Source organism: Hippopotamus amphibius, chromosome 1, assembly GCF_030028045.1.
Source record: "Hippopotamus amphibius kiboko isolate mHipAmp2 chromosome 1, mHipAmp2.hap2, whole genome shotgun sequence".
Taxonomy (NCBI): domain Eukaryota; kingdom Metazoa; phylum Chordata; class Mammalia; order Artiodactyla; family Hippopotamidae; genus Hippopotamus; species Hippopotamus amphibius.
In genome coordinates this window covers 165,874,978-165,897,907 of record NC_080186.1, presented here as the reverse complement: position 1 = coordinate 165,897,907, position 22,930 = coordinate 165,874,978, and the positions used below count along the sequence as shown (strand labels likewise).

General features: G+C 37.8%; 1 protein-coding gene across 5 annotated transcripts in view; it reads left to right on the top strand.

Moving 5' to 3' along the window:
* The window catches only part of PCBD2 (pterin-4 alpha-carbinolamine dehydratase 2), a 46,544-nt gene extending 25,978 nt beyond the window's left edge, over nucleotides 1-20,566 (top strand). For 3 of the 5 annotated variants that reach the window (XM_057734625.1, XM_057734627.1, XM_057734655.1), the window contains 2 exons: nucleotides 19,038-19,118; nucleotides 20,307-20,566. In XM_057734625.1, the coding sequence (XP_057590608.1) occupies nucleotides 19,038-19,118; nucleotides 20,307-20,402 (177 nt within the window). In that variant the 3' untranslated portion in view covers nucleotides 20,403-20,566. Of the gene's footprint in view, nucleotides 1-5,859; nucleotides 5,940-18,286; nucleotides 18,463-18,985; nucleotides 19,119-20,306 lie in introns of all 5 variants that reach the window. The other 2 variants (XM_057734646.1, XM_057734636.1) reach the window with 2 other exon arrangements.
* Nucleotides 20,567-22,930: the final 2,364 nt, after the last annotated feature.

Sequence of the window (22,930 nt, the reverse complement as noted above, 5' to 3'; positions counted from 1 at the left end):
GGCCCACCCCCTTCCTCCCACGCGAGGAAGCCAAGGCTGAGAGGGAGGAGTAACTATCCAAGGTGGGAGTGCACACTTTCCCCTCTGGGTCTTTCTGTATCATAGGACTTTTGGGGCACTTATCCATAACATGCGGCATGAGTCCAAAGAGATTTAAAGTTAAAGCAGCACACCTTTTTGGTAAAGAAAATGAATTCAAACTAAAAATTGTAAGGCATGCTTTTCAGAGCCTTGGGATTTGGGCTACAGTCCCTGCCAGTTCCAACGCTGTTGGTCTCGTGACGCATGGCTCTCTGGATTATGCATTTCTTTCAGAACCACCCCCAATTTATTTCTGACCTAGTGCCCACTCCCCATATTTACAGATCAGCATTTTTTTGCCTTATTAGAACCCTGGATTTGCAAATGGCCATAATTCTCAAGCTTTCCATGAAAAATACACCTCAGAACACCAGGGTAAGCATGGCTCCAAGTTTTCACTGGATGCTTGAGGAAGATTAGGCAAACCAAGAAGGTAATGGAGACTTTAACTTCATTATGAAACTCTACCAATATCATAATTTTGAAAACTTAAGATGCAGATCATTTCAGAGCAGTAATCTGTTCTCTAAGCACTCAAGACAAAAGCACAGTGCTCTTTTGTATCCTGACTCCTGGGCCTTCTCTCTGCCCCTCAGTGAGTAGTCCTCTCCTGGGCAAATTGGGGAGCTCAGTGTGAAAGCTGGGTGGTGGGAATTTCCTGGCAGTCCAGTGGTTAGTGCTCCACGCTGTCACTGCAAAAGGCCCGGGTTCGATTCCTGATTGGGGAACTAAGATCCCACAAGCTGCGTGGCATGGCCAAAAAAGAAAAAAGAGAAAGTTGGGTGGTGTGCTTACAGTCACGTGTAGCTGGGAGAAATATTTGAGGCCAAGAACTCAGGTCCCAGAGAATTCTACTCTGGGGATCTTTCCACAGGGCACACTGCCTGCACATCGGAGGATTTGATGACAGTGTCCCTGCCGTTTCCAGTTTGGTGGGTAGAGTATTTTAGTTGTCATGGTTTTGGCACAGCAGGCAGTTAATACCTAAACTAATGAGTTGCTTTAATAAGTGCTCAGCTAAAGAAAACTTTATTATACAATCTGATGTTTTCACTGGACTTTGAAAAAAAGGATTAGAAAAAATACTTCTCATTTGTTCCATAAACCCCCAATTATACAGTTGTTCCTTAATTTTGCCTCTGAAACTCCACAATGTGTATTGGTAGAGAATTCAAAGAATCTTTTCAATATCTCAGAATAAACTATAATGGAAAAGAATCTGAAAAAGAATATATATACACAACTGAATCACTTTGCTGTACACGTGAAATATTATAAACCAACTGTACTTCAATAAAAAAAGAATCTTTATGTTCAGAAGGCTTGGCTTAAAAAGGTATATTTGTATGCATGTCTCTCTTCTACCTGATTGAACCATTTACGTGAAATAGTTTCTATGCAAGAAAATTATCATTCTATGTGAAATTATCCATTCTATGCAGCTTCTAAAAATAAGAAGACCATGGAGCCACATGGAAAATGGGTAGGATGTTTTAATGTTATAAGACAGTTCAGGATCCACAGTAAAAGAATATTATCATGACAGTTATGGGAAAAAGGGCACAGGGAAAAAATAAAAACAAAAGATGTAATAGCTTTTTACTTCTTTTTCTAACGCTTCTATAATGCTTTGTTTTTCTCTTGTAATTCAGTTTTTAGAATAAAAATTACAGGAAACTTTGTTTTGCTATAATTAGCTTTTAGGTAAAAGAAAGAAATGAAAGAGTATAATCTGACATTAGAGATTTATCCTAAGCACACATGGAAGCTTTGGAGTTGGGCATACTTGAATTTGAACCCCAGCCTCACTTTTTATTAGGTGGTTGACTCCTCTTGGAGCCTCAGTTCTCTCCTCTGTGAAATAGGACAGGCCAACCTGTTTGCGGGGTCATGTGAATGCCTGGCCTGGAGTGGTTGTTTTTCAAATGCCCTTTGAGTTTTCCACTTTCCTTCTTTGTCCAGAATGGAACAATGAGAGTCGGTGGTATCTCAGCCCCTGAGATAGACTATGATCCATACAGTCAGCAAGAATTAATTATGTTCAGAGGGTGCTGCTTAATCAGAAAGAAGCCTATCAGGTGTAGCCAAGAAAATAAGACAATTTATGGTTAATGCTGAAATAGTCAGAAAGTAATCAGAGATAAACTGTTCCTTGTGTCTGTTAGGTGCTGCTGCTATTATTATTATTGTTATTATTTTAAAATTTATTGGAGTATAGTTGTTTACAGTGTTGCATTAATTTGGTTATACAGCAGAGTGATTCAGTTATACATATATACACATTCTTTTTCATATTTTTTTCATTATGGTTTATCACAGGATACTGAATATAGTTCCCTGTGCTCTACAGTAGGACCTTGTTGCTTATCCATCCTCTGTATAATAGTTTGCCTCTGCTAGTCCCCGAACACCCCATCTATCCCTCCCCAACCCTTTTCCTCCTTGGCAAGCACAAGTCTGTTCCCTCTGTCTGTGACTATGTTTCTGTTTCATAGATAAGTTCATTTGTGTCATATTTTGTTTTATTTTTTTTTTCATGGAAAGGTATTTTATTTTAAATATAGCAGCATTTGTGTCATATTTTAGATTGCACATATGTGATGTACAATATTTGTTTTACTCTTTCTGACTTGCATCACTTAGTATGATAATCTCTAGGTCCATCCATACTGCTGCAAATGGCATTATTTCATTCTTTTTTATGGCGGAGTGGTATTCCATTGTATGCTGCTGCTATTATTATTAGCTAATATTCTTTTTTATTGAACTTTACTGCATGTGTGAGGGCAGTATAATATGCAGCTGGTATACATCATCTCCCTGTATCTAGATGAGAATCTCAACCTAGCCAAGACATGTAGCTTGCTCAAGGTCTGGGTCTAGAACCCAGGTTTTGGATACTTGGACTGATGTTCTTTCCATCTCATTGTATGCTTCTGTTACAGTAGATGTGTTTTTATTTTATATTTATTTATTTATTTGGCTGCATTGCTGCGGGCTTTCTCTAGTTGTGGCAAGTAGGGGCTACTCTTCGCTGTGGTGCGCGGGCTTCTCAGTGCAGTGGCTTCTCTTGTTGAAGGGCACAGGCTCTAGGTGCGCGGGCTTCAGTAGTTGTGGCTCACAGGCTCTAGAGCGCAGGCTCAGTAGTTGTGGCCCACGGGTTTAGTTGCTTCGCAGCATGTGGGATCTTCTCAGACCAGGGATCGAACCCAGGATCAAACCCTTGTCCCCTGCATTGGCAGGCGGATTCTTAACCCCTGTGCCATCAGGAAAGTCCCAGAGATGTGTTTTTAAAATGTTCTTTTCCTCTGCAAATCAGTTTAAAAATTAAATGTTAACCACAGTTTATCTGTTTCCCTAATGATGGGTATTTGTTTTCTGATGTTCATTATTACAGTAAATTTTGTAACATGCGTCCTTGTGTTTCCTTGTGGACAGGTGTGAGAGTGTCCTTAAGGTATAGATCGAAAAATGGAATTGCTGGGATAACCTTCTGGTATACAGATTAATAAAAAATTAAGGTTCAGGATTGTGCGAAGGTTAGGGCTTGGGGACAGTTGCATAGTAGCCTGGTGACAAGGCTGTCATTAGAGGACTCCTATCCATGCATGAAGCCAGTGAAACCCATGGTGACCTGAGCCCTTGTGACTTCAGAGCCGCACGAGCTGGTTGTGAAGCGGTTTGGGAAGTCTGGGAGAGTGTGCAGAGATGGAGCACAGGTGGGGCCTCAGTCCAGGCAGTTAAGTACTTTAGGGCAGAGAAGATCCACTTTTTACCAGAATTCACTGTTGACAGCACTAACTGGGAATGTCACCTATGATATTGCCTTAAATTTTTATAAATGTGCTTAGTGTTCAAACCTGTTATTTTATGTCTATTGCCTGAAAGAGAATATTCCAAAATGATATTTTCCCTTTAATTTCACAAATCAAAAAGCTCCAGATTGTGATAGAACTGTAATTACTTGCTGTCTTCTTTCTTCTACTGATAAGGGTGAGACTGAGAAATGGTGCTGGTCAAGTTGGCTTAGCCTCTGTGCATTTGGGGACTGGCGGACTTAAGTTAGGATGTTGTAGCGTGGACTTCAGTGGAGCTGGGGTGGGGATGCAGATGCCCAGTATCTGCTAGTCCTGTCTCATCCAATTGTGTTTAAGTAATCTCATTGCTTTCAGCGGAGGAATCCTATTTTACACTGGTCTTCATGGGCAAAGATAATTATATATATTTGCCTGGGTAAGCAAATCGATAAACTTGTAATAAAGTGTATCAGACCATTTCTTTGGCAGGACCAACCAGAACAGTTTGTGAAGCAGAGCTGTTTCCAATGGAGCGTGAGAAGCTTTGAAAATTCTCAGTAATAGCAGAAAGCAATATTTGAAACCACCCTTAAACAATTGTTTGTTTTCCTCTTCCCCAACCAAGTTTATAAAAATTTGGTCAGACAGGCGTTTTGTTTTGATTTAAAATATTTTCAGTGAATTGTTATCTGCTGAATGCACATGTGTTCCTGCACTTTTTCTTTCACGATTGAAACTTTAAACCCTTCCCTTAAGTCCCCCTGAAAACCTCCCTCTGCCCAGTAAGTTTTGCATATGGGAGGAGGGCGAAGGGATTTGGACCCTGGAGAAACCGTCCAATTTGAAATCTGCCTATGCAGTAGTGTACCAGAAATGGCCATGGTTAGTGCCGTACGGGCTCTTTGTCTTTCTCTTCTACCAAGATTCCTCACCCCCAAAAGACATTGGTTAATTTGGACGTTTTAGTTTGGTTAATCAGATTGTGAGTGCCTGTGAGCATGGCAAGAGGCATGACTGAAACATTTATAAAAATTTGGCTCATTGTAAGCCGCATAATTTGTTTTACAGAATTACCTCTTCAGTGACATTATAAAAAAAAGCCCAAAGATTGTGGTTTATAACACCACACCTGGTCCAGATTGTACTGGATGAATCCATATTTGCTTCGCTGTAAATGATTTTGAGGGTGGAATTCTTGGATTGTTTTCTGTCTTGTAAGCCCTTGACATTGTGCTGGTACCTGCGTGTGCACAAACCTCCTGACACGGGAAAGGCCAGCTCAGCCTCCCACTGAAATGCAGGTTGGCTGCATTTATTCTGCATGTTCCTAGAATGAGGAAATGATATGACAATAAACAGAAATGCCCTTGCTGAAGAGAGAAGGGAAGCTGGTGTTTATCTGGTCAGGTGGTTTAGATTAGCCGTGATGCGGCTCTGTATTATGTTACTTTAAATCATTGTGTCCCAACAGGACATAAATTATGAAGATTGTTACAGTATGTTTCATCCTATGTAAGATCAACAAATTGGAATAATTTTTTTATAGGAAAATCACAGTGCTTTTGGCAAGGCTATTGAAGGCTTTAATTTGACTTGAGTATTTCTCAAATATTATTGCCTAATATATAAAGTATGATTTGCATAAGGTATGAAATAATAAACTTCTAAAAACAAAAGGGAAGAGTTTCTCTTTAGCAGTTGCATCAAATGGCATCTCACTCCATCAGATCTGTATGCTTTCTTTGTCCTAGTGTTTTAGGGCTAGTTGTGTTCTTTTTCTCTGTTGGGATTTGTAAGTGAGCTGTGCAGGTCTTGGTGCGGAGATGGAGTTTTGCTGTGTGCTGCCTGCCCATCAGCCCTCACTTGCACAGAGACGGCAACTCCTTTGTGGTGGAACTGTATAGGAGCCTGCTCTAAGGAGGGGAAAACCTTTTCCGTTTACATACGTCCAGGAAAACAAACCTTTTTTTTTTTCTTTCAGGATTTTGTTAATTATTAAAAACAAAAACAAAAAACCAACCCAAACCCCCAAACCCTACTTGATCAACAGCTGAAGTTAAGGTAATTTATATAATACTATTATAAAAAGAATTGATTTAAGTAAGCATTTATTCTTTTAAATATTTGACAGTCATTACTGTCTTCTGAGTTATTAGCCTTATTTGTGAATTTTAAACACAGAGACAGTTTTTCATTTGTATTCAGGATGCATCTAAATTTATTTGGCTACACAGAGCAATTTTCTAGATTAAAAAAATGGCATAAAATTACATTGTGTATGATTCAAGCAAATTGGAACCTTTTCAGTGTTCCACAGTAGCACATTTTCTGTGCAAAGCACTCTGCATGTTATGAGACCTCCTTACACTTACAGTGAACTTAAGAAGTAGTAGAGCCTCTGATTTACGAAGACTGGGAGAAGCGAGAGATTTAGGATTTGCTTAAGGCCGTAGAATGAGACAAAGCTGGGATTTAGAACTTTTCTGGATATGATGACACCCCCCACCAGACCTGGTGATCTTTTGATACCAAAAATAGGGTAAGTGCTGTTTTTTTTACTGTCTTTGTGCTTCAAGTGTTGATAGTTTTCTTTTAATTCTTTAGTATTTGTGTTTAGAACACAAAACCAAAGAAGTACCGAGTTTCAATCAATAAGGGTAGGAATAGAGCTCTCCTTAAGCCTCATCATAACAGACTGAGGGTAAATTCAGGATATATTTGTGGTTTGCTTCACCTCAGTGTCTAAGGACTGACAGGTTCAGGGACCTTTCCAAGTTCATAACCTGTACGTGCACTTTGAAACAAATAAATACAGACGACTTATGGGATGGTCTCTTTCCACACCGGGCTTCTTCTGGATTGGCACCGTTTTCTGAGAAGTGGTTCTGGCAGGTTGTTTTCTTCCAGTGATGCATTGCAGCCGTCTATCACTGGATGTCCTCTGTGGAATGATCAGGATGTCTGATGGGGCTTGAATATTTGGGTGATGTATTTTTCCTACAGAAAATATTGGCAAATCTTGCTAAAACTGTACCTAAAAACTCTTACGAGGAGACTTGATTCTGTTTAAAAAAAGAAAGGATAAGTGTGAACTCACCGATGTTGTGCAGACCTTTTTATACAGTCAGAGATATTTGGGCATGTGAAGTGGAATGAGACTGTTTTACAAAATGTGTGCTGCTTGTAGAAAATGTATTTACTGTACCATTAAGCCAAATTAGATGTTGCTTTGTTTCCTTAAAATACTTTTTGAGTGCCCCCACCCCCAGATAGTGGGGGAATGGGTGTTCTTTTTGCCTTGAGCCCTTGTTTTCTTTCTCCACCCTTTTGGTTATTGTTACTGGATCTTGACTTTCAGTTTAAGATAACACATCCTAGTTTGGGCAGGAAAAAACCTCTTTGCCTTGTCTTTCTTTTTCTGTAATTAGGTGCATGCGCATCCATATCTATATGAGAAGGCGAGGCAGTTCCCACCAGCTGTAAAGTAGACTTATATAGTGTTAGTACTGGCTGCATCTCCTAAAGGAACCAGTTGATTATGAAAGAAGAAAAGATGGGGAGTAGGCTGCCATTTTGCATATTATTCCATTTTTTAAAATGTATTTGGCCAGATACTCCATACATTGTGGTTTGGATGCATGGAGTTGAAGCCGAGGGATATTTTTCTATATAAATTTGAATTTTTATAAATTTTATAATGATCACAATATGAAGGAGTGTAAATTGTAATTCATAAAGGGTTGCTAAAACAAACAAAAAACTTTGGGAGTTTTTACCATACCTCTTCCCCGTAAGACTCCTTGAAGGTAGCAAATGTGGATTGTCAGCAGATTAGCATAGAAAACCTCCAACAGGACTTTTCTGAGGCAACTGATTGGCAATAATGAATAGCAGCAGTGAACAGTGAGGCATCAGAAGTTATTTTGACGTTAGAGAACTCAGTGTAAATGGCTTCTCTGGTGGATTCCTCTCAGGTGATTTTGAAACCATTGTTTCTGTCTGCTTTAAGGGGAAAGGATGGATAGAAAACTGGTGAAATGTGCTGATTCCAAGAGAGCAAAACTAAAGGATTGTGAGAAATTCTAGAAGGAGCTAATCAGACTGAGCTGTTGGTCTATCCAGTAGTAGCTGGTGATGATATTGGGGAAATATAACTTAAATATACGTGCAGAGGAATTCAGAAAAGAGTGGTGTCTTGGTCAGAACGTCTTTTTGGCACAGAAAGCTGTGTGAAACCTATCTAGTTAGAGAACTTTCACTGAAAATGGAACAGAAACAAAGGACTCTTAGGTAAAACTGTGTGCACAGGTGTTTATGTTGCTTAACTGATGCTTTGAGAAGAGTGGATTCATATTAGTAGACCTCTATCAAACAGTAGTCTTCCTAGCCTGGAAATTCAGGAGGAGTTTACTAATGTGGTTATATATCCTAATTCTGCAAAGAAAACTGTCTTGCACCTTGCTTTTTCATTTAACAGTATGTATTGAGGGTGGTACCATGTAATTAGCTAAAAGAGCTGCCTTAATTTTCCAAGTGGTTGTTTAAGATATTATGATTATTGCAAAAAATGGTGACTTAGGAACTTATTTTAAAGGCTCTAAAATATTATGGTTCTGAGTGTACAGCTTTTGAAAGTACTGTTTTGAAGTCAGTGTGCTATCTCACAGGTGGTGTACTTATTACCACAGCTGAAGGGGCGCTAATTCAGCCTAGGGCACAGCAGAGCCTGCTGCTCTTTAAGTAGCTTGTGGACATTGTCTCAAGTGCCTGGGGAAGCCAGTTTTGATTTTGGAGTTGGATATTCTTGGCCTGAGTTATTGGAAATTTGGGGCTCTGTAGTAGATCACGTAAAAGACAGACTAGTGGCCCTGGATTGGTGGGGGTTGTCTGCCTCAGACATACACATGCCGGACAGCCTAGGGGATGGTCCGCAGGTAAGGCCTTTAGTTTGGCTTCTCAGGGAGATGTTTCACCTGCTTGGCTAAGATGCTCATCGACAGATTGCCAGTTCCACTGGAAATCTTCTTTTTCCAGGATACCCATGTAGAGAACCAGTTTTAAACATTTGTCTGGTTTTCGCAGCCTTGCAAAGGTGAATTTCTTTGGCCTTCCTGTTGTTCTCGTACTAGGTTTGGGAAAGAATTCTTCCTTTGCAGGCCATAGACACTGTAATGTTAACGTGTTGATGATGGTCATAAATACCAGCATTAACTGAGTGCCTGATAGAATACCTGTCCTACTGTAAAGTCTTGTTACGTGAATTATCCCCTTTTTACACATGGAGAGACTGAGACTCATTTCAAATGTTAAGTAATTTCTCTGAGGTCACATAGCAGTGAATCGCAGAGCTAGGACTTGAACCTAGGTCTCTGACCCTAAAGTCCCTGCAGTTGACCGCTGTGTCAAAATACCAGTGACAGTTTGGAGAAAAAAAGCATGATTAAATATGTCTTTGGTTGGATCTGCTCCTCACATTGCTTCCATTGCTAGTTGAGAATATTCTTCTGTTGCCTGCAGATTAAGATCTGATGTTCCCTTTGCAGTGGGTAGAACAGTTAACGGTGTTTTTCAGATAAAGTCGTCATGAGACATGTAATCATATTCTGGGGGCAAAGAACTCCTTTTCTTGGTGCACCAAGCAATGTGTATGTGATTGATCAGTCACCAACACCAAGGGAAGGTCCTGTCCGGTGACATGTACGTGCTTGGCAATGATCTTGCTGTGCATTTTGCTTAATAATTTTCATTATTTTTAATTAAAGTTGAAGAAGTGCAGACTCTAGCTGAAATTAAGGTAGGTTGTGTTGCCGGAATCTGGTAATTACTTTAATTGATCACAAGATAGTTTCCTTGATCACCAATTAGACTAAATTGCCGATCATGTTTCAAGACGTGAAGAAATGCCCAAACTGATTTATGTAATAGTGTTTTCATTTCTAATCAGACATAAATATCATTTCCTTCCATAGCAATTGTATTTTATAAAAGAAGGTTTATAGGCCCGCAAACATAAAGGTGATTCATAAACAATAGAGTTCTAATTCATTGAATTAGTAAAGGAAGTATTTAGAGGCTTAATGGAGATTGTACTGGGGAAATTACTTTGGAGTTGCTGGTGCTCATTTTCTTAGTGGGAGATATGTTCTTTTTTAGTGCATAATTAAAATAGTCTATAATCAAAATATAAAAGGCAGCTGATTTAAAGACCATATCAAAGAGAATTGCTCTGAGTAATGACAGATTTGTATTGTAAATATATGCTAGAAGTTAAGTCTTAGGACTTTAATAAATCATACGTATTATTTGGACTAAAGCTGCGTTTGAAATTCAGGGTGCTGTTAAACATTTCACAGATCGATACAGGATTTTTGTTTCGGTTTTGTGCATCTGATAGTCTTTCATATTTTCATGGAATAAACTGAAACAAAAGGAACTTTAAGAAAAATTTAAGTTCTTAAAGAACACTTGATTTGGGGTTCATGGAAAAATCTTTTAATTGCTGATGGCTTGGAGATTTCCAAATGACAAACTTCATTGGCCCAATTTACTGTGATTGTAATGGTTACATTCCTTAAAATGGCAGAGTGACTTAAAAAGTCATACTTCATCATGCATTCATGGACTTGTTCATAAAACGTTTGTAATTTGCAATAGAGGAAAGACTGAAACCATTATCAGCCATTATATGCTATTTGTTGGACATATGTTTGTTTGAAATGGCCGTGGCTCAACAGAACATGGCTCATAGACAAACTATGCTGTAAATTGGCACTAAAAACCCACCTAAACAGGTAGGCATATGTTAAGAAGTTAATGTGAGCCAAAATATTTTAATATGAACCAGGTTACATGCATTGCAGGATCCCAGCTCCCTTTACAGTGAGACCTTCATTTGCATGGCTTCTTCATTTTTTCCCAAGATAACTAACTTTAAAAATAGATCATGGACTTCCTAGGTGGCGCAATGGTTCAGAATCTGCCTGCCAATGCAGGGGACATGGGTTCGAGCCCTGCCCCAGGAAGATCCCACATGCCGCAGAGCAACTAAGCCCCTGTGCCACAACTGTTGAGCCTGCGCTTTAGAGCCCGTGAGCCGCAACTGTTGAGCCCATGTGCCGCAACTACTGAAGCCCACGCACCTAGAACCTGTGCTCCACAAGAGAAACCACCACAATGAGGAGTAGCCCCTGCTCGCCGCAACTGGGGAAAGCCCGTGTGCAGCAACAAAGACCCAACACAGCCAATAAAAAATAAATAATAAATAAATAAATAAAATAAATTAAAAAAAAAAAAGATCATGTATGTATTGGTTCAAAAGTCAAAAGGTACCAGAGTATAGTAAGCCTCTTCCTGTTCCTGATTCTCAACCACCCAGTTCTCTCTCTCCACCCTCTGTCATTCACTATTACCAGATCCTTATGTACCATTCCAGAGATGTTAATGCACATAGTTTCTTTTCTTTCCTTTTTATACAATTTATAGAGTGTTGTTATGCATTTTTTTCCCATTTAGTAATATATCTTGGAGGTATTTCTAGTCAGAAGATAAATAGTTTTCTCTTCTTAATGGTTACATAGTATTCCAGTGAATAAATGTACCATGATATGTTTTAATCAGCTCTCTGTTGATGGACATTTGGCTCTTTCAAGCCTGTTGCTGTTATAGGCTGTGCTGCAGTGACCATTCTTGTAATTTATGTATGAGTATGTCTGCAGGACAAATTCCTAGAAGTGGAATTGCTTGGCCAAAAGACATAGTCATATTTTTTCCTATGGGCATAAGACATTTTTAATTTTGATAGATATTGTCATATTCTCTTTTATAGTGATTATTATATCAATTTATTTTCTCCAAAAATATGAGAGTACCATTTCTCCTGTATCTTCACTAACAAAATATTATCAAACTTTTTGGTCTTTGCCGAACTGATAGGTTTAATTTAGTTCCCCCCACCCCAATTTATTGAGATAAAAGTGACGTAACTTAGCTTTAATTTGTACTTTTCTTATATTTGAGATGGAACAGTTTTTATGTTTAAGAACCATTTGATTTCTTTTCTCTGTTACCTGTCTATTATGTCCTTTGCCCATTTTTAAAACATTGGCGTTTGGACTTTTTCTTATTGTCAGTTCTCTTTATATGCTAAGGAAATGTGTACTGCAGATACAGTTTGTTGTTTGTCTTTTAATTTGTTGATTTTTATCATAATACAGAAAAAAAAGTTAATGTAGTAAGATTTATCTACTTTTTAGTAGTGGTTTAAAGTTTTTTGCATAAAGAATTTATGCATTTCTTGTTAAGGTTATTCCTAGATAATTTTTTGGTGCCATTTCAGATGGGAACTTTTCTTCCAGTGTATTTTCTAATTCATTGTTTTTGTAAGAAGACTATTGACTTTTTTTGGCTTGTTTGTTTTATTCTTGACTTCAGTGGGAGTTCTTTCAGTGTATCCCTATTAAGAAAGATATTGCCTTTGGAACTGAGAATATGGTCTGTCATTTAAGGAAGGGCCCATATATTCTTATTCATTAAGAACTTTAATACATAGTAAGTATTGAATTTATCAAATATCTTTTCAGAATTTATGGGAGTCATGTATGATTTTTCTCTTTTGATTTATTAATATAGTAAATTATATTAATAATTCCCTTATATTGAGCCATCCTTGCATTCTTAGAGTAAATCCTGTTTGCTCATGGTGTTTTATTCTTTCAGTGTACTGCAAAGTTTTGTTTATTAGGATTTCAATTAATATGAGATCAATCTATAGTTTCATTATTGTATACTCTGTGAGAATTTGGAGACAATATTATGATAGTTTATAAAAAATAATTTGGAAATATCCTTCTTTTTCTTTGCTCTGGAACAGTTTAATCAGTCAACTGTTCCATATAGGTTTGGTAGAATTCCTCTGTGAAATGATTGGGAACTGTTACTTTTTGGTGTCACTCTTAGACACATTTCTCTTTTACAGCTGTTTAATTATTTAGATATTTTTCTCTTCTAGGGTCAGTTTTGATAATTTTTATTTCTCAGAGAACTATCTTACCTGTGTTTTAAAATTTATTTGTGTATACACTTTGTTCAAAATTCATTTTTTGTATGTTTCAAAATTTCTCTTGTAACTGTCTTTACTTTCCCATTCTCATTTCTTATTTTGTTTATCTGTACTTTCTCTCCCTATCTTTCTGTTTCTTTGTTTTTACAGGAAGTAACCAATTTTCTGTTATATAATTTTTCCAGATACAGCATTTAGATTTGTTAGTTATACCATTTTTTGCTCTTTACTAATTAATTTACATCTGCTGTTCCCTTTATTTATATTTATTCTTACTCTCCTCCCTGAATTTATTTTGTTATTTATCTAGTTTCTTGATTGGATATTTAATTTATTTTTATTCTTTAAAGTTCATTAATTTAAGAAAATTTAAGTACTTAAAGATGTTTATGCTGATTATTGCTATAGATGTATCCATATGTAATACTTACATTATTAATTTCTATTCATTTTTAGTATTGATTTCTTTTTTGACTCAAGAGTTTTAAAAGAAGGATTTAAATTTTTTTTCAGGTAGTACTTTTTGCTACATTTGTGTCCTAGTTTTGTTTTTAATTTTACTAGAGAATGTGATCAGTACTATTTCTACTTTGTGATTGTTGAGATTTTCTTTGTGGAGTAGTAAATATTCGGTTTTTGTGAATGTTTGAAATATATTTTAAAAGCTATATTCTCAAGTTTTAGAGTTTAAAATACATCGATTAGATCTACCTTTTAAATTATGTTTTAAAGTAGTCCGTATCCTTACTTTTATTCACTTAATCTGCCATGGCTTAAGAGATGTGAATTAAAGTCTCCAACTACAAATTTTTTTTAAAATTTATTTTATTTATTGGCTACTTTGGATCTTCATTGGTGCACGCCGGCTTTCTCTAGTTGCAGAGAGTGGGGGCTACTCTTCATTGCAGTGCATAGGCTTCTTATTGTGGTGGCTTCTTGTTGCAGAGCACGGGCTCTAGGCGTGCGGGCTTCAGTAGTTGCAGCACTTGGGCTCAGTAGTTGTGGCACCTGGGGGTTAGTTGCTCTGTGGCATGTGGGATCTTCCTGGACCAGGGCTCGAACCCATGTCCCCTGCATTGGCAGGCAGATACTTAACCACTGTGCTGCCAGGGAAGCCCCAAATGTTTCTATTTGGCCCATCAGCCCTGTCATTTCTGTCTCATTGATTTTGATGCTGTATTATTGCAATGTAGGTATTCACAGTTATTCAGTCTTCATCTTCATTGTGGATATACTTTATAATTTAAATTACCCTTATGATTGCTTTAAAAAAAATTACATTCGCCTATGTCCTTTTATCTCTAGTGGTTGAGTTTTGCTTTGTTATCCATTGTATAAGTTCTCTCTTCTTTTAACTAGTTGGATTTAGGCTCTTTACAATTTATTGATTGGAAAGATATTTGGTCTTATAAAACATGACAGAACCAATATGGTTTTTTCCCCCTTAACCTTAATCATAATAAAGATTGGGGGGGTACTTCCTAGGTGGCGCAGTGGTTTCAAATCCACCTGCCAATGCAAGGGACATGGGTTCGATCCCTGCCCCAGGAAGATACCACGTGCTATGGAGCAACTAAGCCCCTGTGCCACAACTGTTGAGCCTGCGCTTTAGAGCCCGTGAGCCATAACTATTGAGCCCATGTGCCGCAACTACTGAAGCCCACACACCTAGAGCCTGTGCTCCACAACAAGAGAAGCCACCACAATGAGGAGCCCGCACACTGCAATGAAGAGTAGTCCCCGCTCGCCGCAACTGGGGAAAGCCCGTGTGCAGCAACGAAGACCCAACACAGCCAATAAAAAATAAATAAATTTATAGAAAAAATAATAATAAGGATTGTGGCGGGGAGTTTGTTGCATTTTAATCGTGTTTTCATTTACTTAATTGTAAATATTTCAATTTTATTTTTGTTCTTCTTGTGAATACTATTAGACCTGTAATTTTACATAGCAAATGTAATCCTCCATTTCTTTAGATAACATTTAGCTGACATTTCTTTAGATAGTGGTCTCCCCACTACGCAATGTCAAAATTATACTTCTTTTTTCGTACTTCCCCTTTACCATATAATTTTAGTTCATATTTTTAGTTCTGTTGCTTATGTTTTATACTTTTTAAAATAAATGAATAAATATATAAATTAATTTATTGGCTGCATTGGGTCTTTGTTGCTGTGTGCAGGCTTTCTCTAATTGCGGTGAGTGGGAGCAACTCTTTGTTGTGGTGTGCAGGCTTCTCATTACAGTGGCTTCTCTTGTTGTGGAGCACAGGCTCTAGGCATGTGAACTTCAGTAGTTGTGGCACATGGGCTCAATAGTTGTGGCTTTCGTGCTCAGTAGTTGTGGCACACAGGCTTAGTTGCTCTGTGGCATGTGGGATCTTCCTGGACCAGGGATTGAACCTGTGTCCCCTGCATTAGCCGGTGGATTCTTAACCATTGTGCCACCAGGGAAGTCCCTGTTTTATACTTTTAAATACGTATATCTTTAACATTTGATCTTTTAGCTTTTAAATTTTTTTCAACTTTCATCTACCTTCCCTATTTCTATTTCCTTCAACCCTTTTAAAGGTTTATAACATTTACATTTTATTCTGTAACTATAATCCCCATAGTTGTTTAAAATGTGTTTCTAGAGCTGAGTGAATTTATTACTCACTGCCAATACCTTTGGTATAGTTTCTCCATTCATCTCTTAGTTATGTATATTTCATCCTTTAATAAAAATTTCCCCAAGAAGAGTGAATGGAAATTATTCCATGAGTTATTGCATTTGAAAAAAGTATGTCTTTTGCATTAATTTTGAATAACAGTTTAGCTGGGTATAAAATTCTTCACACTTTCATTTCCTAGAGTCTTTATAGGCATTGCTTCTCTAACTTGTATGTTGAATGTTGATATGTGGAAGTTTGAAATCAGCCACATTCTTTTCATCATTATCGGTGAATTGATCTTATTTGACTAGATGCCAAAAGAATTTTTTATCTTCATAGTTCACCGACTTTCCTAGAATGTGGGGACATGGCTGAATTCTTACAATCTCTAGATTTAAATCTTTTCTTTCTGGAAATTTTTCTTGAATTACATCTCCAGTTTTCTTTCTTTTCTTTCTTTCTTTCTTTCTTTCTTTCTTTCTTTCTTTCTTTCTTTCTTTCTTTCTTTCTTTCTTTCAGTTGTTGTTCTACTTATTGACAGCAATTATCTATATGTTAGAGGTACTTTGTTTTCTGTATTTATTATTTTCTAATTCATATAAATTCGTGTTGATTTCTACTTCATTTGTCCATTTTCTCAGTTCTGTTCTCTAAGCTTCTTACTGGGTTGCTGGTATCTATTTTGCTTTGGGCTGTTAGTAGCTTTCTTTGATGGAATGGTTTAGAAAGCCTGTACTTTTAGCTAGCTCAAGGCCTTTAGATTCCAGCTGGCATCCTGGTAACAAGTAGCTAGGGCTATAAAAATAAATCTTTGAAAGAAGGGACAGATGCTTTTCACTATCTGCCAAGTTTGCTGTTTAGTCACATTCCTTCTTTATTATATTCCATATAATCAAAATTCCCCTTTGAGATTTTGCTTTTCCCCTCTCCTACCTACTCATCTAACTTCCTTGAGGAAATTCTTTTACTTTAATTTGAATGTGTATAGTTATGGATGTTTTTAATTTATGGATTTAAAAATAAATATTTGGAGGATTATTTTGTTCTGTTATGTAGAAGAAGGATTATGGAATTGTCTTTTTGCTCCCAGAGCAGATTGAGTATTCTTGCCCTAAGGAAGAATTAGGAGTAAATCCTGTGTAAATGGTTTATCAGGCTTTGTGATATTTTATTAAATGTAAATATTAGGTGACAGTCGAAGGGAAATATGTAAAACTGAGGAAAATACAAATTTGGAGGGTCTTTGGATGTACTTTTTTTTTTTTTTTTAACATTGTTTATAGGTAGGCTTTTTCTTTGTTCAATGTACCTCTTAGGATATGGATGTTCTCTTTTAAGTCATATTTGTGATGGAATAGATTTGGCTGCTGTGCTGATAGCATGCTGGTGGTCAAAGATTTGAGGAGCACTTCTGATCATGTTCAGATCATCCACTCACTCAATTCACTTGTCTCTTAGGCAATGTTAAAGGATTCTAAGCATCACTTTGGACCTTTTAGGATAGCTTGGTTCATAGAAATTGTGGCCACAGGGCTTAAGAACCTGATTTCTTGTTATTCAGCTATTTTCCCCAGTCAGTCTGCATCAGGGTATTATTCCACAGTATATTATCTGTCGGGTATTTGTGTGTCAGTCTCTATTTATGGCACATGGGAAAAGGAGAGGGTCATTCTTCTGAGAGAAAGCAACCGAATCTTAGATTCTCAATGTCTGTGGGAGGGCTTTTCACTTACCATTATGTTTTGTAAGGTCTACGGTGTGTAGTTTGGCCAGAAGCAGTAGTGGTAGCAGTATGTGCATTCTGTGCCAGGTGCTGTGCTAAGTGTTTTTATATCGCCATCTCTTTTTTTTAAAATTAAAATAATTACATGAGGTTTTTTTTTTTTTTTTTATCATCGCCATTTTACTGATAAGAAAATTGAGGCTCGGAGTTAAATCATACGACAATTGAGTAGTAGAATTGGGATTTGAATCCCTGGCTCAGAAATCCATGTCCTTAATGTCTCTCAGGGGTGGTGATGAAATTGTAAATCTTCTAAAGCTAAAAGCATTAGAATAAAGCATTATAGGCAAACAGGGTAAAAATTCTCAAAATAATTTAATACAGATTAAAATTCTGTGTTTGAATAATTAAAACAAACTTTCTTATTGAGCTTGTTCCTTATCCTCACATAAAGAATCAGATTATGAAATGAGAAGGGGTGGGAGAGTGAATGTTGTTTTCCCACTGATAATTCCATACATGGTTAAATGGATTTCTCTTGAACTTCCTTTTCCTAATAGGGAAAACCTTCAGGCGTTAAGTGTCAAAATGGAAATCTTTATCCTGAATAAAATTGATTCTGAGATAGGAACCATTATAAATGACAGAATTGTTTGAAAATGGTGTCTTCCATATTTCTCTTAACTTGGAAATGCGCTCTTATGTCATTTGGTGATCCAAAAACCATAGCCCAACTAACATCAGATTGGTTTTTCTGGATAGGGGTAAAGAAGTTAAATACTTATTTATGTGACTGTAATGGGTGATGCCCTGTGAATTCCACTGTAACTTTGTAATTAATGTACCATTTCCTTAGAGTCTTACCAAATATTTCTGCCTCTGGACACGAAAGAGACAAACTCTCCTGTTGTTTGCAATTACTCTCATAAAAATTTGAAAGCAAGCAAAAAAAATGTTTTTTTTTTTCCTCTCAGGACAAGTTTGCCTTCTGCTTAACAAAATTAGGTTTGTACTTTCCCTGTGGTATGAAGACAGTGCCCTGCAGGCACTCACTTAGGTCTGTGGCCGGCTCTGCAGCCCTCTGCCTGGCAGCGGAGTGCTTTCTCCTCGAAATGGCAGTGCTGGGCAGTAGCAAGAAGATCCTGAGCAGGCAAGCCCGTCTTTTCTGTTCCACTCTGGATGTCAGTGAAAATAGTCTCATCCCCTTCTGTCCTGCCTGCGGGATGGGATGGTTGTTCATTTCTACTGGAGCTTTTGCTTAAGACACATTCACAAGACATTTTCATATATGTATAGTCTTCGTGGTCGATGCCTTAGTTAGCAAAAGTCACTAAAAACAAAAAGCAGTGCTGCAAGAAATGTAACTGCTAAGATTTGGGGCCAGGTAGTGAGTTCCAGGACACAGAGTTGAAGAGAAATTATTCCCTATTTTGGAGAGTCTTGTCCTGAGGACAATTAAACAGTCCAGACAGGTCACTGGGTGAGACCAATTTCCTGGTTTGTTTATTTGAGCCTGATTGTTTTTCACCATTCAGCAGCAGCAGGTCACCGTCCTGCTACACTGCTACCCCAGCTCTGTGGAGAGCATTCCCTTTCATATTTGATTCTCCAGGCTTCTCTAAGGATCCTAGCCATGTCTTTATCTGGTTGGGTTGCTCTGGTGTCTCTCTCAGGTCCAGGGCAGAGGGCACTGTCAGTCATCACTTCTGACTTCATCTTATGCAGGCATTTGGCTTTATGTCTCGAGTCGCCCTACAAGCAGAGAAGATGAATCACCACCCGGAGTGGTTCAATGTGTACAACAAGGTAACTGAATTGCCTTATTTTGGAATCACCTTTATTATGGAGTTTAAGAAACTTCTTTCTTCCTTTCTTGCTTGTCATCCTGTGCAACTAAGTGTCATTGTGCTTAGGAAAGTATTCTCTTATTCTTTCTCTCAGGATCCCTGTGTGTTACTGCAAATTAGTAAACAATTTTCAGATCTACTCAAGAGAACCAGTGACTGAGTTCTTCATTTTCATGCTTGTCTTCTGCTGAAACTAGTATGAAAAAGTTGGGCCAAATTAGACTCCTGAATTAAACTTGAATATCAGTCATGTAGATAAGTTTTTAAACCCTCTTAAGGTAAATTATTGAAAGAGATGGTAGCAAATAAGAAAGATATGGCCTTATTTATCTCATTGCAATAAATTTGCTCAAGAACTATTTATTAAATTCTCTATTCTCAGTGGGAACTGACCTTCTTAAGGGAAAGAACAGACCGAAAAGACTTCCTCAGGTAGTTTTAAGGGGGCGTAGTGAGAAGAATCACACTTGCCCGAAAAGTGTCCTTGCCTTGATGGTCATGCCATGTGGAATTTCTTATCATCTAGATTTCTGTGAGATTCTGTTTTCTCTTTGAAAAAAGAAAATTTCATATTTTTGTGATTTAATTGGAATAATTCAGAGCATACAGGTACCAGCATAAACTTTTATTTCCTAGTTGCCTCAGTTTGCCCGTAATTTTGTTTTTGCTTTTTAATTGATTTGTCAAGAGGTAATGGTCTGTTCCTCCACCCCACCCCCTCTTCCCAAATTTGGAAATAGGCTTTTTTAACATGGTTGCTAAGATGTTACATTTGATGGCTTAGTTTTTCTCAGTGGCCTAAAAATTGTTGATGTAATTAAAGTAATAGGAGTTAAAGTGTAACCTCAGTCTCTCTCCCTCTCTCGCTCTCTGTTTTCGCCCCAAGAGTCAAGATTTGAGATTCTGGCAGCTCGTTTGCCCTTCTTACGAGAGAACCTTTTTATCCCTGGGTGGCTGCTGGGCCCAGCCTGGAGTTTACTGGATTTTGGAAATGCATTGTTTATTCATAATGTAGTATTTTCTAAATCATTTAATCGCCCCAATTCTCAAAGATAAATATTGAGTAATAGATTGATTTCTGAACCACCAAAGGAGAACATCATGAATCGCAGCTCAGGGTTTTAAAAGCGGCTTCTCTCTTTCCTAGGTCCAGATAACTCTCACATCGCATGACTGTGGAGGACTGACCAAAAGAGATGTGAAACTGGCCAAGTTTATTGAAAAAGCAGCTGCTTCTGTGTGATTTCTTCCAAAATGCATGTGAAATCTTATATACACATCTAGCTCCAGTGTTTTTTTGAAGGCAATTTATCAATACATGAACAAATTAAATTGTCAATTTAGTGCACCTTTTGAACGATCACATTTTGTAAAATCAGTGCTTAAATAAAAATGATTTAAACTTGAGCTTGAAGTATTTTTCATTATATCTAGTCACATATATAAGGTAAATTAACCCAGGTAATTCTGTTAATAATATTAAAAAAGAGAAACAGCATTCTTTTTATTTATTTATTTATTTATTTATTTATTTATTTATTTATTTATTTATTTGTCTACATCGGGTCTTGGCTGTGGCGCTCGGGGCAGGCTTAGTTGCCCCGCAGCATGTGGGATCTTAGTTCCCTGACCAGGGATTGAACCCACGTCCCCTCCATTGAAAGGTGGATTCTCAACCACTGGACCACCAGGGAAGTCCCGAGAAACAGCATTCTTAAAGATCAGAAGCAGGTATGGGGGAGCATTCATGCATTTTTGTAACCCAGAAATTCAAGTGATTATGGTGGCTTTACAAATGCATTGTGTTGGAGAGCAGTTGTAAGGTAGAAAAAGAATGATAAACTCTATAGGTAAAGGGCTTAACTCTATGTAACGATTCTTATGATGCTCAAGTTGACTTGGATTTTAGCTGTTGTTACTACTTAAGTAGTTACTTAAGTTACAGAGGTCGCAAAAATTGAGTGAGCTGTCTTGTGTTGAGTGAGCTGTCTTGTGTTTTATCCTTCCTCGTCAGACAGGGAGAAAGGAGAAGACAAGAGTCTTGCCCCAGGCTTCCAGCAAGGTGAGGCAAAAAAGGATTCACTGTCACAGTGACCAACTTGCCAGGTCATTATTTGACGTACTGAAGGAAGGAGGAACCAAGGGTCATTTTTTCCCATTATTTGCATGTTGTGACCCCTGAACTGAGGGTCTGTAGCCACTGAGCTAGAAGCTACTTGGGTATTATCTAGTAATGAGCTGTGTTTACTCCATGTGTCACTGACAGGAGTAAAATGGAATATAAAGTAAGCTATTATTTAAAAATTGCAATAACTGTTCTTTGAAGGAACTCAGGAATGTAGCTATTAATGAGATTAAAATGTAGATTAAAAAGTGTGTATATATCTATCCAAGAAACATGGCTCACAGTAGTAGGATTTAACAAGGATCATCTTTATACCCCGCCTCACATCAGAGGCCAGAAAAATCACTCTGTGTTACAGCAAGCAAAGCTTCCCTCTCTCCCAGTCCCGACCCCTAGTCTGAGGAGCCATGTGGGACAAGGAGGCTGAGCTCTCTGCAGCCAGTTTTTGGCTGGTTCTGTTGACCTGGGAGAGGCAGGTATGGTCATTTTGCCCTGTGGGTGTGGAGTATACATGGGGGGTGGGGCAAGAGAGAGAAGAGCCACCCAGGCTCTGTGGCTGCTGGGAGATCTAGAGCCTGGACACTAGAACTTGTACTTTGAAATTTTTAAGAGGAGAAGGCAAAGCCATGTATTTTTATGAACTTTTTCCTATATTATAGATTTGGGAGCTTTTATACATTTTATTACCAAAGATTTCTAGCTCAGTGCTTCAAATTTTTTATGTGAATTTTTAAACATGAAAAAATTTAAACATATTTTAAAATAAATAGTGCATTCAACCCTTATGTACTTATCACCAGGATTTAACCGTTACCAGTATCTTGCCAGTTACTTCATATCATCTCCCATTTCCTTTTTCTTTGCTAAAGTATTTAAAAGCAGATCCTAGATAGCATGTGATTTTACCCCTACATCCTCCGGTAAACATCTCTAGAAAATATGGTCATTTTCTTGTAGAACCCAGAATGCCATTATCACACCTAACAAAATAAACTGTGATTTCTTGGTATCAGCTGATACCTGGGCAAAATCAAATTGTCCTGATGGTCAAGAATGTCTTTGGACAGTAGTTTTGTTCTAATCAGGATCCACATGAAGCCTACCCATCACATTTGGTTGTTGTGACTCTTTAAGCTTTGCATCTAGAGGAAGTAAGCCTCCTGCCCTCAATTCCCTCTTTCTCTCCATATCATTGACTTACTGTAAAAACTGGGTCCTGTGGAATATTCCACCTTCTGGATTTGTTTGTTTGCTCTCTTGTGGTGTCACTTAAGTTGTTTCACTGTATCTTGAATGGAAACCTTTCCCGCTGTTTTGAATGTAAGTCTGAGAGGCTAAACTGTTAACCTGGACTGTGTGTGGCACAGTAGAGAGAGCAGGGTACAGCTGATAATTGTGGTGGTCAGGACCTGAGAATGTAGCTACTGATGAGCATCTGTGCGAGGGTTTGACATATGGTCCACGTGACGGGGTGTCACATCTGCTGGGACTCATGAACTTTAGAGAATCAGGGATCCCGTATCAGAAGTCTGTGGTAATACTCTTTCTGGTCAATCCCAACGGAATGAATCCCCATACTTGCTCTAAGTAACTGACATTTCAACTTAAAAGAGACATTGTCAAAGTTGGAGGCCCCCAAGTTTCCT